The 12,012-nt window shown below is 48.9% G+C and overlaps 1 protein-coding gene across 1 annotated transcript; it reads left to right on the top strand.

Moving 5' to 3' along the window:
* Positions 1 to 5,966: 5,966 nt before the first annotated feature.
* Positions 5,967 to 9,504, top strand: ebp (EBP cholestenol delta-isomerase). The gene is made up of 4 exons (XM_078534901.1): positions 5,967 to 6,312; positions 6,830 to 6,866; positions 7,225 to 7,355; positions 7,975 to 9,504. The coding sequence occupies exons 1-4, from the start codon at positions 6,006 to 6,008 to the stop codon at positions 8,202 to 8,204; spliced, it is 705 nt and encodes a 234-aa protein (XP_078391027.1). The 5' UTR covers positions 5,967 to 6,005; the 3' UTR covers positions 8,205 to 9,504.
* The last annotated feature ends 2,508 nt before the right edge of the window (positions 9,505 to 12,012 follow it).

The following is a 12,012-nucleotide window of genomic DNA, read 5'->3' on the forward strand; positions in this document are numbered from 1 at the left end:
ATTTTTACTTAGTTCTGTTGAAGGGTCATGAGGACTCGAAAAATTAACTGTGCTCTTCTCCACCGATGCTGCCAGCCCTGCTGAGTTTTTCCAGGTATTTCTGTTTCTGTTTAGGAGAGGGATGCTACTGCACTTGCAGATTAACGTGGACCCACCCCGTTCCCCTCGCCATACCTCCCCGCACCTAACTTACTACGCATGCGTCAAACTGAGGTGTCACCTGTCTCAGCGCTACAGTTTCTCCTCCCCCCCCGCCAACACCAAACTGCGCATGCGATGAAAGCAAAATACTGCAGATGCTGGAAACCCGAAATAAAAACAGGAAGTGCAGGATAAGCAGGTCTGGCAAAACAGAGTTAATGTTTCGAGTCCAATAGGACTTCAGAGCTAAACAGAAGTAGAAATGTGATTGAATTTACTCTATTTAAGAGGGAGGGGAACAGCAGTTTACAGCCTTCCAGACTTAACATTGTGTTCAACAACTTCAGACCATCAACTCTCTCCTCCATCTTCACCCCTTTCTTAAATCCCTTTTAAAAAGTTATTCCTATGTTTTATTTACTTATTTTTAATCATTTATATCCCTTTTTCTATCCTTTTCCCCAACCACTGCCCCTTGCCCCATTTTTCCACCCCCCCCCTCCCAAAAATGACCATCTGTCACTTGTTTCTATGTTTTATTTAACACTCATTTACACACTCAAGAAGTTTGACACCATCCAGGACAAAGCAGCCCCGCTTGATAGGCATCCCATCCAGAAACATTCACTTCCTCCACCACCGACGCACAGGGGCAGCAGTGTGTGTACCATCTACAAGATGCACTGCAGCAACTCGCCAAGGCTCCTTCGACAGCGCCGCCCAAACTCACGACCTCTACCATCTAAAAGGACAAGGGCAGTAGACACATGGGAACACCACCGCCTGCAAGTTCCCCTCTGAGCTACTCATCATCCTGACTTGGAAATGTATCGGCCGTTCCTTCACTGTCGCTGGGTCAAAATCCTGGAACTCCCTCCCTAACAGCACGGTGGGTGAATCTACACCACACAGCGGTTCAAGAAGGCGGCTCACCGCCACCTTCTCAAGGGGCAACTAGAGATGGGCAATAAACTCTGGCCCAGCCAGCAAAGCCCACATCCCATTAATGAATGAAAAAAAAAAGATAAAGGAAAATCCCAAGGCATTTTATAAATATATTAAGGGCAAGAGGATAACTAGGGAAAGAGTAGGGCACATTACGGACCAAAGTGGCAACCTGTGCATGGAGCCGGAGGATGCAGGTGAGGTTTTGAGTGATTACTTTTCATCTGTGTTCACTATGGAGACGGACGATGTAGGTGTAGAAATCAGGGAGGGGGACTGTGATATACTTGAACAAATTAGCATTGAAAGGGAGGAGGTATTAGCGGGCTTAAAAGTGGATAAATCTCCAGGTCTAGATGAGGTGAATTCCAGGCTGCTATGTGAGGCAAGGGAGGAGATGGCTGGGGCTCTGACACTAATTTTCAAATCCTCTCTGACCACAGGAGAGGTGCCAGAGGACTGGAGGACAGCAAATGTGGTACCATTATTCAAGAAGGGTAGTTGGGAAAAACCAGGTAATTACAGGCCAGTGAGTCAAACAGCAATGATGGGGAAAGTGTTGGAAAAAATTCTGAGGGACAGGATTAATCTCCACTTGGAGAGGCAGGGATTAATCAGGGATAGTCAGCATGGCTCTGTCAGGGGGAGATCATGCCTAACAATTTTGATTGAATTTTTCGAGGAGGTGACTAGTTGTGTAGATGAGGGTAGTGCAGTTGATCTAACCTACATGGACTTCAGTAAGGCTTTTGACAAGGTCCTGCGTGGGAGACTAGTCAAAAAGGTAAGAGCCCATGGGATCCAGTGCAATTTGGCAAAATGGATCCAAAATTGGCTTAGCGGCAGGAGGCAGAGGGTGATGGTCAAAGGTTGTTTTTGCGATTGGAAGCCTGTGATGAGTGGTGTACCGCAGGGGTCAGTGCTGGGACCCTTGCTGTTTGTAGACTACATTAATGATTTAGACGTGAATATGGGAGGTATGATTAGTAAGTTCGCAGATAACACGATAATTGGTGGTGTCGTAAATAGTGAGGAGGAAAGCCTTAGATTACAGGATGATATAGATGGGCTGGTAAGATGGGCAGAACAGTGACAAATGGAATTTAACCCTGAGAAGCGTGAGGTGATGCATTTTCGGAGGACTAATACCACAAGGGAATACACAATAAACGGTAGGACCCTCGGGGGTACAGAGTATCAGAGTACATGATTCTATGGTTCTATTCAATGGGATTAGCGGAATATTTCGGCACAGACTAGAAGGGCCAAATGGCCTGTTTTCTGTACTGTAGTGTTCAATGGTTCTATTCTATGGTGTACATGTCCATAGATCCCTGAAGACAGCAGCACAGGTAGATATGGTGGCTAAGAAGGCATATGGGATACTTACCTTTATTAGCCGAAGCATAGAATATAAGAGCAGGGAGGTTATGCTGGAGCTGTATAAAATGCTAGTTAGGCCACAGCTGGAGTACTGGGTGCAGTTCTGGTCGCCGCATTATAGGAAGGATGTGATTGCACTGGAGAGGGTGCAGAGGAGATTCACCAGGACGTTGCCTGGGCTGGAGCGTTTCAGCTATGAAGAGAGATTGGATAGGCTGGGGTTGTTTTCCTGAGAGCAGAGAAGGCTGAGGGGGGAGCTGATAGAGGTATACAAAATTATGAGGGGCATAGATAGGGCAGATGGGAAGAAACTTTTCACCCTTAGCGGAGCTGTCAATAACCAGGGGGGGAATAAATTTAAGCTAAGGGGCAGGAGGTTTAGAGGGGATTTGAGGAAATTTTTTTCACCCAGAGGGTGGTTGGAATCCGGAACACATTGTCTGAGGGGGTGAGAGAGGCAGAAACCCTCACAATATTTAAGAAGTATTTGGATGAGCACTTGAAATGCCATAGCATCCAGGGCTACGGGCCAAGTACTGGAAAATGGGATTAGAATAGATAGGTGCTTGATGGCCAGCAGGGACATGATGGGCCAAAGGGCCTTTTTTCTGTGCTGTATATCTCTATGACTATCGCTGACCTTCTATCCAGCTTCACCCTTCTCTTAAACAGCATAAATTCCACCACATTTCTACTTCCCTTTAGCTCTGGAGAAGCCCAAGCCAGCCTAATTTAGGCCACAGTATTTATATGGCTGGTCCAGTTCGGCTTGTGGTTAATGGTAACTCCTAGGATGTTGATAGTGAGGGATGCAGCAATGGTAATGCCAGTGAATGTCAAGGGGGAGATGGTTAGATTCTCCCGTTTTGGAAATTTAGTCTAACTCTTTTATTAGAATTTACTTACTCTTTTATTGGAATTTACTCTTTTAATCCAGAATGATAGATATTTAGAATGATACATTCTGCAATCGCTCCAATTTCCCCCACACCATCCCCTTTGAGCCTCTCCCTACCACACCCTCATTCCAGATTTTATTAATTGAATTTAAATTCCACCAGCTACCATGGTGGGATTTGAACCCATCCCCCTCGCCCCCGAACATTAGCCTGGGCCACTTGTCCAGTGATGATGCTGCTATACCACCGTCTCCTCCTGGGAGGGATATCCTTGGAGTATTATATTCAGTTCTGGGCACCGCACGTTAGGACGGATGTGAAGTCGTCAGAGACAGAATGGTTCCAGGGATGAGGAACTTCAGCTCCTGTGGATAGATTGGAGAAGTTGGGCCTGTTCTCCCCGGAGAAGAGAAGATTGGGAGGAGTTTTGGTAGAGGTTTTCAAAATCATGAGGGGTCTAGGACAGGGTAGACAGGGGAGAGACTATTCCCACTTGTGAAACGATTGAGAATGGGAAGGCGTATGAATTAGGAGCAGGAGTAGGCCCCTTGAGTCTGCTCCGCCATTCAATAAGGTTATGTTTGATCTGATTGTAACCTCCTGACTACATTGTAACCTCAACTCCACATTCCTGCCTACTCCCGATAACCTTTCACCCCCTTAACAAGAATCTATCTGGCTCTGCCTTAAAAACATTCAAAGACTCTGTGTCCACTGCCTTTTGAGGAAGCGAGTTCCAAAGACTCTCAATCCTCTGAGAGAAAAAAATTTTCCTCATCTCCGTCTTAAATGGGCGACCCCTTATTTTTAAACTGTGACCCCTACTTCCACATTCTCCCACAAGAGGAAACATCCTCTCCACATCCACCCTGTCAAGACCCCTCACGATCTTATGTTTCAAATAAGTTGCCTCTTACTCTTCTAAACTCCAGTGGATACAAGCCTAGCCTGTCCAACCTTTCCCCAAAAGACAATCCACCCAATCCAGGTATTAGTCTAGTAAACCTTCTCTGAACTGCTTCTAACACATTTACAAATAAGTACTGTACACAATACTCCAGATGTAGTCTCACGATTGCCCTGTACAACTGAAGCATAACCTCCCCACTTTTGTATTCAATTCCCCTCGCAATAAATGATAACATTCTATTAGCTTTCCCAATCACTTGCTGTACCTGCAAACTAACTTTTTGCGATTCATGCACTAGGACACCCAGATCCCTCTGCATCTCAGAGCCCTGCAATCTCTCACCATTTAGATAAAATGCTTCTTTTTTATTCTTCCTGCCAAAATGGACATTATACTCCATTTGCCAGATCCTTGCCCACTCACCTAACCTATCTATATCCCTTTGTAGCCTCCTTACGCCCTCTTCACTACTTATTTTCCTACCCATCTTTGTATCATCAGCAAATTTAGCAAACATATCTTCAATCCCTTCATCCCTGAATTGTAAAAAAGTTGAGGCCCCAGCACTGATCCATGGGACACCACTCATTACATCTTGCCAGCCAGAAAATAACCCATTTATGCCTACTCTCAGTTTCCTGTTAGCTATCCCATCTTCTATCTAAGTCAACCACATTACTGTGGGTCTGGTGTCACATGTAGGCCAGACTGGGTAAATATGGCAGATTTCCTTCCCTAAAGGACATTAGTGAACCCGATGGGTTTTTAATGACAATCACCGAGACTGGCTTTCAATTGCAGATTCGTGAACTGGATTCAAATTCCATCACCTGCCGTGGGCCTGGACCTCTGGATTACTGGTCCAGTGACATTGCCACTACGCCACCATCTCCACGTTGGGGGGCAATTGGCAAAAGAAGCAAAAGCAACGTGAGGGAAAAAAACTTTTTTCATGCAGAGAGTGGTGAGTATCCGGAATGCACTGCCTGAGAGAGTGTGGTGGAGGTGGGTGCAAAGGGGATGCGGTGGGGAAAAATGGCGTCAAGGTGGACTACCTAGCCACGATCATTTGGAATGGCGGAGCAGACTTGACAACCCGTACGGTCTACTCCTGTTCCTATCTCTTGTCATCTTGCGGACTCCAGAGCCCCGATGAAGAGTCATATTGGACTTGAAATGTTAATTCTGTTTCTGTCTGCACAGATGCAAGACCTTTTTTTTTCCAGCACTTTTTGTTTTTATTCCTATATGCTCCTTGCAAAAGTGTGGTTCTTGCAATGCTCCAGGGTCTAAATGGTCTCCATCCCAGCCCCATGTTCCTAGGCTAAGTCCCACCATCTCAAAACATGTCCTTGGGCTCAGAGGGGCGGGGCTAAAGGGGGGGCGGTGAATCCGGCTGCGATTGGTCCGCCGGCCGCCCAGCCATTCAGCTTGGCTGCACCAATCCCTGCAATGACACGACGCACAGGAACCAATCCGCGGGATCGGACCAGGGTGGCGCGTGGAGGGGAAGGGAGCCGCCCACTGGTGAGGTCACGCGAACACGTGGGGCGTGCGCCCGTACTTTCCAGCCGGCCGGCTCCTCCCCCTCCCCCCGGCGATTGGCCGACCTGGCAAAGCGGGAGGATCGGAATTGGCCGAGCGGGCCAGCCAATGGGTTGCCGGGGAGGGCGGGCCGGGTATAAAAGCAGCGGCAGGAGCCACGCCTCCTTATTCCGGCGCCTAGAATGGGAGGCGTCGGCCAGGAGGGGGTGTCCCACCCGTATTGGCCGCGGGATTTGCGGCTGCCCGGTTACCGCAGCAATGAGCGCTCCGTCGGCAGCATCCTCGCCTTCCTCTTCGCCGTCTCCGCCGCCCTGCTCGGCGCCACCTGGCTGCTGAGCGGCCGGCGGCGGGGCCCCAGGCTGGGGGCGGCCCGCAGGCTGGCCATCTGCTGGTTCGCCGTCTGCACTTTCATCCACGGGGTGATCGAGGGCTGGTTCAGCCTGAAATACCGCCAGATCCCCGGGGACCAGGCCTTCCTGTCCCAGCTCTGTGAGTGGTGGTGTTGGGGGGCGTGTCTGTTGAGGTGTGGGGGGCGTGTCTGCTGAGGTGTGGGGGGGCGTGTCTGGCTGCTGATGGGGGGGATCCTGCTGGTGTGTGTGGAGGGGGGGGTCACCTGCTGGTGTGTGTGGGGGGGTGGGGAGCGCCTGCTGGCGTGGTGGGTGGGTGGGGGGGGGGGGAGCGCCTGCTGGCGTGTGTGTTTGGGGGGGGCGCCTGCTGGCGTGTGTGTTTGAGGGGGGGGGGTGCCGCCTGCTGGAGTATTTAGTTGAATTAAGGGGGGTCAGGTTGTGATTTATTAGTGGCTCCACCTGAAGGAGGGCAACTGGGAGTTGGAGGAGGGAGGGAGTTTGGGGATTAATGAGGAATGTTGGAGGGGGGGAAGACACCTGGAGAGGTGTGGGAAATCAGGGTGGGAGCAGATGGGAGGTAAGAGCAAGGCTGTAGGTCACTGCTTTTTGCGAGTGGTAGTGTTGTGTTCAATCATTCACCCTGTTCTGTTTCCCTCCAGGGAAGGAATACGCTAAGGGAGACAGCAGATATGTCACGTAAGTCCTGCAACGATTATACAGCCCCTATGAAGAGTTTTATATAGCAAAAATATATACCGAGTCACACGTGGCCTCTGTTAGTAGTCCTGTCACGTAATTGCTGCACACGTTGCCACTGTTTACGTAGCCAGTCAAGATAGTAATCTCGGCTGCATACAGCAATCCAGAACAGATCAAAGAATTAAGCATAGTGGAGAGGAGCATCTAGGCAATAGCAATCATAATATAATGTTTAAGAACAATATTTTGAGACTATCCTGGTGGGGTTGGAAATACACCACTTGTAGCTTCCGATTGAGGTGAGATCTTTCTAGTTATAATGTTTTCAATCTTTTCCCTCCCCCTCTCTCCCCAGTGCTGACAATTTCACAGTGTGCATGGAGACCATCACTGCCTGGACCTGGGGTCCTCTGAGCCTCTGGACTGTCGTGGCCTTCCTGAAGAATAAACCGTATCGTTTTGTCCTGCAGCTCATTGTCTCCCTGGGTAAGGACCACCACGTTCCCCCCCACCCCCACCATGCTGATCATGAGTCTCTGATCAGGCCAGAAACAGCGGAGTTGCGTCCTGTCTGCCAGGGAAGAATCTGGCATCTTCCACAGTCACGACTGTGCTTCTGTTGCTGCTGGGGCCTGGGACTGAATGGTGTACAAGGAGCTTTACTCTGTATCTAACCCCGTGCTGTACCTGTCCTGGGAGTGTTTGATGGGGACGGTGTAGAGGGAGCTTTACTCTGTATCTAACCCTGTGCTGTACCTGTCCTGGGAGTGTTTGATGGGGACAGTGTTGAGGGAGCTTTACTCTGTATCTAACCCCGTGCTGTACCTGTCCTGGGAGTGTTTGATGGGGACAGTGTAGAGGGAGCTTTACTCTGTATCTAACCCCGTGCTGTACCTGTCCTGGGAGTTATTTGATGGGGACGGTGTAGAGGGAGCTTTACCCTGTATCTAACCCCGTGCTGTACCTGTCCTGGGAGTGTGTTTGATGGGGACAGTGTAGAGGGAGCTTTACTCTGTATCTAACCCCGTGCGGTACCTGTCCTGGGGGTGTGTTTGATGGGGACGATGTAGAGGGAGCTTGTTTAACTGTTGTTCTCTCTGTACAGGCCAGCTCTATGGGGATGTTCTCTATTTCTACACTGAATACCAGGATGGCTTCAGCCACAGTGAGGTCGGACACCCGCTCCACTTCTGGTTCTACTTTGTCTTCTTGAACTCTCTCTGGATTGTCATCCCAGCCATCCTGATCCTGGACGCCTGGGTCAACCTCAGCCGGGCACAGCAGGTGGCTGACCGGGACTCTCCTCCCACCAGCAGCAAGTCCAAAAGCACGTGACGGGAGCCCATGGTGGGTGGGGGGTGGTGCTGGGTCTGTCTCATCTCGTGTCTTTCTCCTCCACTCTCCTCTTGAGACCTCAATCACATTGGCCGTGATCTTATTGAATGGCGGAGCAGGCTTGAGGGGCTGAGTGTCCTCCTAATTTGCCTGTACTTTTTATCGGTCAAGTACCCTTGTCAATGTGGGAGCCCATCAGCCAGCACTGTGCTGTCTCTCTGGTCTGGACGTTGGTGGATTATAGAACAACTTTCAAATGCCTAACTACAAGTGTGTGAATCAGAAGCTATCCTTAAACAGGAAAATTGACCTCAAACATAAGAGAGTGATTGATTCATTCATGTGCGCTCTGCTCAAAGGCAACTCCTTGGCTCATGCTGTTTCCTTGGCTGTTTTATCTTTTGTCGGTCATTGATTGCCACTACCTTCCGCCCTCAGGAGCGGGGCGTAGAGGCATATTCCAAGTCTGCCTCAGCCGGAATGCTGTTGGCATTTGTCCTGAGCCACTTGCTAGCCGTCTAGCCAATTGAATGAACCAGCCCTGAAAAGTGATTAAAGCATTATCAAGCAATAATTGAAATTGTTCCCCTCCCTCATTGAGAAATGATCTTGGCTCAGAAAATCAAAATCCAACAATCACTTGATCCCAAGACTTCTGCACCACGGAGTGGTTGGAATGTATCTTTCAAAAGTCTACTCGCCATAGAGGCAGTGTGACCGAGGTTCACTGGACTGATCCCCTGGGCTGTCGAGATAGTCTTATAAGGAGAGGTTGAGGAAACCGAGTGTGTATTCTCTAGAGTTTTGCAGAATGAGGAAATTTTATCGAACCATACACCTGGTCACGCCCTGTAAGAATTTTGTATGTGGATAGAATGTTTCCCCAGCTGGAGAGTCCAGAATAAGGGGTAGGCCATTTAGGGCTGAGATGAGGAGTAATTTCTTCACTGAGAGGGTGGGGAATCTTTAGAATTCTCTACCCCAGAGAGCTGTGGAAACTCGATTATTGAGCATGTTCATGATAGGAATCAATTAGATTTATGGAGATGAAGGACATCCAGGGATATGGGGATGGTGAGGGGAGGAGGGAGACGGTCAGTCATGATCTGATTGAATGAATGGTAGAGCAGGTTTGAAGGGCTGAATGGCCTACTCCTGTTTCTGTCCCAAATAAATTCTTAGCCTTGAGGACGAACTTCATTGTACGAACTATATGAAGGTTAAAATCACCCATGCTTATTGTGGTACTTTTCTTACATGCTGCCATTATTTCATTTATTGTCCTTCCTTAAAAACTTTTTTTTTAAAAAAACCCTAATAAGAAATATCCCATCAGTGACTTCTTTCTTTGCTATTTCTGGCCTCCACCCAAACTGATTCTACATCTTGATCTTCTGAACCAAGATCATTTCTCACTACCAGAGACCAATCTTGTCCTTTTTATTAACGGCGCTACCCCCACTTCCTTCCTATCTCACTGCATATTCTGTTGAAAGCCCCTTGGTCACTTTGTAACCAAGAACAGGCAGCCTTGGTGCTGCCATATCCCCACCCCTACAGAGTCAAAATCATCAGGAGAGGTGAAATGGGGGAAGGGTTGGACAGACCGTTTGCTAACTCTGAGCCTCTTTTATGTGCAGAATGGTGGGTGCAATGTTCTTGTCATGTTACTGTCTGGAATCATTCTTAAGCTGCTGTAATTTTTAAATTTTTGTACTGAATATATTGAAAATGAATAAATGTACACATTCCACACTGTTCACAGAAAGCCTCCTATTTTGTGTGCATTGAATGAACATGGAGATTGACCCAGCACCTTCCCCTCCAACACCCCAGCAGCACTGTGCATATTTGTGTAGCCAGGCACCGATTGTTCAGAGAGCCTCTCTGAAATTGTGCTTTATTTAACGAGGAATACTGACGTCGTCCGAATTTTACGGGTATTGTGTAAATCATAGAATGGTTACAGTGCAGAAGGAGGCAATTCGGGCCATCGTGTGTGTGCTGGGTCCTCCCTGTCGTCGGAGCGACCGGGGGGGTCTTGCCCACCAGCAGTTGGGTCCTCCCAGCAGCAGCAGTGCTCTGTTCTCTTTTCAGTTGCAGTTCAGTCCACCTACCAGCAGGAGGTGGTGGCAGTATGCCATTTGCAGGTCAGTCATCGCAACGGCTGTGGTAGGACTGGTCCTGGCAGTTGCAGTCGAGGTCTCCCACCAGCAGGAGGTGACAGCAGTGCAGGTGCTGAGGTTGGTCCTGCAAGCTGCAATTCAGCCCTCCTGCCAGCAGGGAGTGGTGCTGAGTTGGAGCCCTCCCAGCTGCAGTTCAGTTCTCTCACCACCAGCTGCAGGGCTGAGCTGGGTCCTCTCATCTGCCATTCAGTCCTTCCACCAGCTGCAGTGCTGTGGTCAGTCCTCCCAGTTGCAGTTCCCTTCTGCCACCACTAATGGCAGTGTGGAGCTTGGTCCCCATAGCTGCACTCCAATCCCTCCCACCATCCTCCAGCATTGGTGGTACTGAGCTTTGACCTCCCAGTTGTAGGGTCAGCCCTCCCACCACCAGCTGCGGTATAATGTGGATAAGTGTGAAGTTATCCACTTTGGTAGGAAAAGCAGAATGGCAGAGTATTATTTAAATGGTGTTAGATTGGAAAATGTTGATGTACAAAGGGGCCTGGGTGTCCTTGTACACCAATCACTTGAAAGCAAGCATGGAGGTGTAGCAAACAGCTAAGGCAAGTGGTATGTCCTTTTGTCTGTGACATCTTTTGGTTATCTCCACCTATCACTGGCCCTCTATCCAGCTCTTCTTGTCCCACCCCCTCCCCCCTCAAACCAGATTATATTTCACCTCTCTTCTATTTTTACTTAGTTCTGTTGAAGGGTCATTCGGACTCGAAACGTTAACTGTGCTCCTATCCGCAGATGCTGCCAGACCTCCTGAGTTTTTCCAGGTATTTTTGTTTTTGTCTTGAATTTCCAGCATCTGCAGTTTTTTTGCTTTTATCTTAAGGCAAATGGTATGTTGGCCTTCATTGCAAGAGGACTTGAGTATAGGAGCAAGGATGTCTTACTGCAGCTGTACAGGGTCTTGGTCAGACCACACCTGGAGTATAGTGTGCCATAGAGGGAGTGCAGCGAAGGTTCACCTGACTGATTCCTGGGTTGGCAGGATTGTCGTATGAGGAGAGATTGGGCTGACTAGGCCCTGTATTCACTGGAGTTTAGGAGAATGAGAGGGGATCTGATTGAAATGTATAAAATTCTGACAGGGATGGACAGACTGGATGCAGGGATGATGTTTCCTCTGGGCTGTGAGTGGGGCTCTAGAACAAGGGGTCACAGTCTCAGGATACGGGGTAGGCCATTTAGGACTGAGATGAGGAGAAACCTCTTCACTCAAGAGGGTGGTGAACCTGTGGAATTTTCTACTACAGAAAGCCGTGGAAGCCAAGTCACTGAATAAATTTAAGAAGGAAGTAGATAGATTTCTGGACTCTAAAGGCGTTAAGGGCTACGGGGAGAGAGTGGAAGTATAGCGTTGAGATAGAGAATCAGGCATGATCATATTGAATGGAGCAGCAGGCTCGAAGGGCCGAATGGCCTACTCCTGCTTCTATTTTCTATGTGTCAAGATCCTGGAACTCCCTCCCTAACAGCACGGTGGGTGTACCTACACCACATACTGCAACGGTTCAAGAGGGTGGCTCACCACCACCTTCTCAAGGGGCAATTAGGGATGGGCAATAGATACTGGTCTAGCCAGCGACGCCCACGTCCCACGAGTGATTTTATTTTTAAAGCTGCAGTTTAGC

This window comes from Cetorhinus maximus, unplaced genomic scaffold (assembly GCF_964194155.1).
Source record: "Cetorhinus maximus unplaced genomic scaffold, sCetMax3.hap1.1 HAP1_SCAFFOLD_138, whole genome shotgun sequence".
Lineage (NCBI taxonomy): Eukaryota > Metazoa > Chordata > Chondrichthyes > Lamniformes > Cetorhinidae > Cetorhinus > Cetorhinus maximus.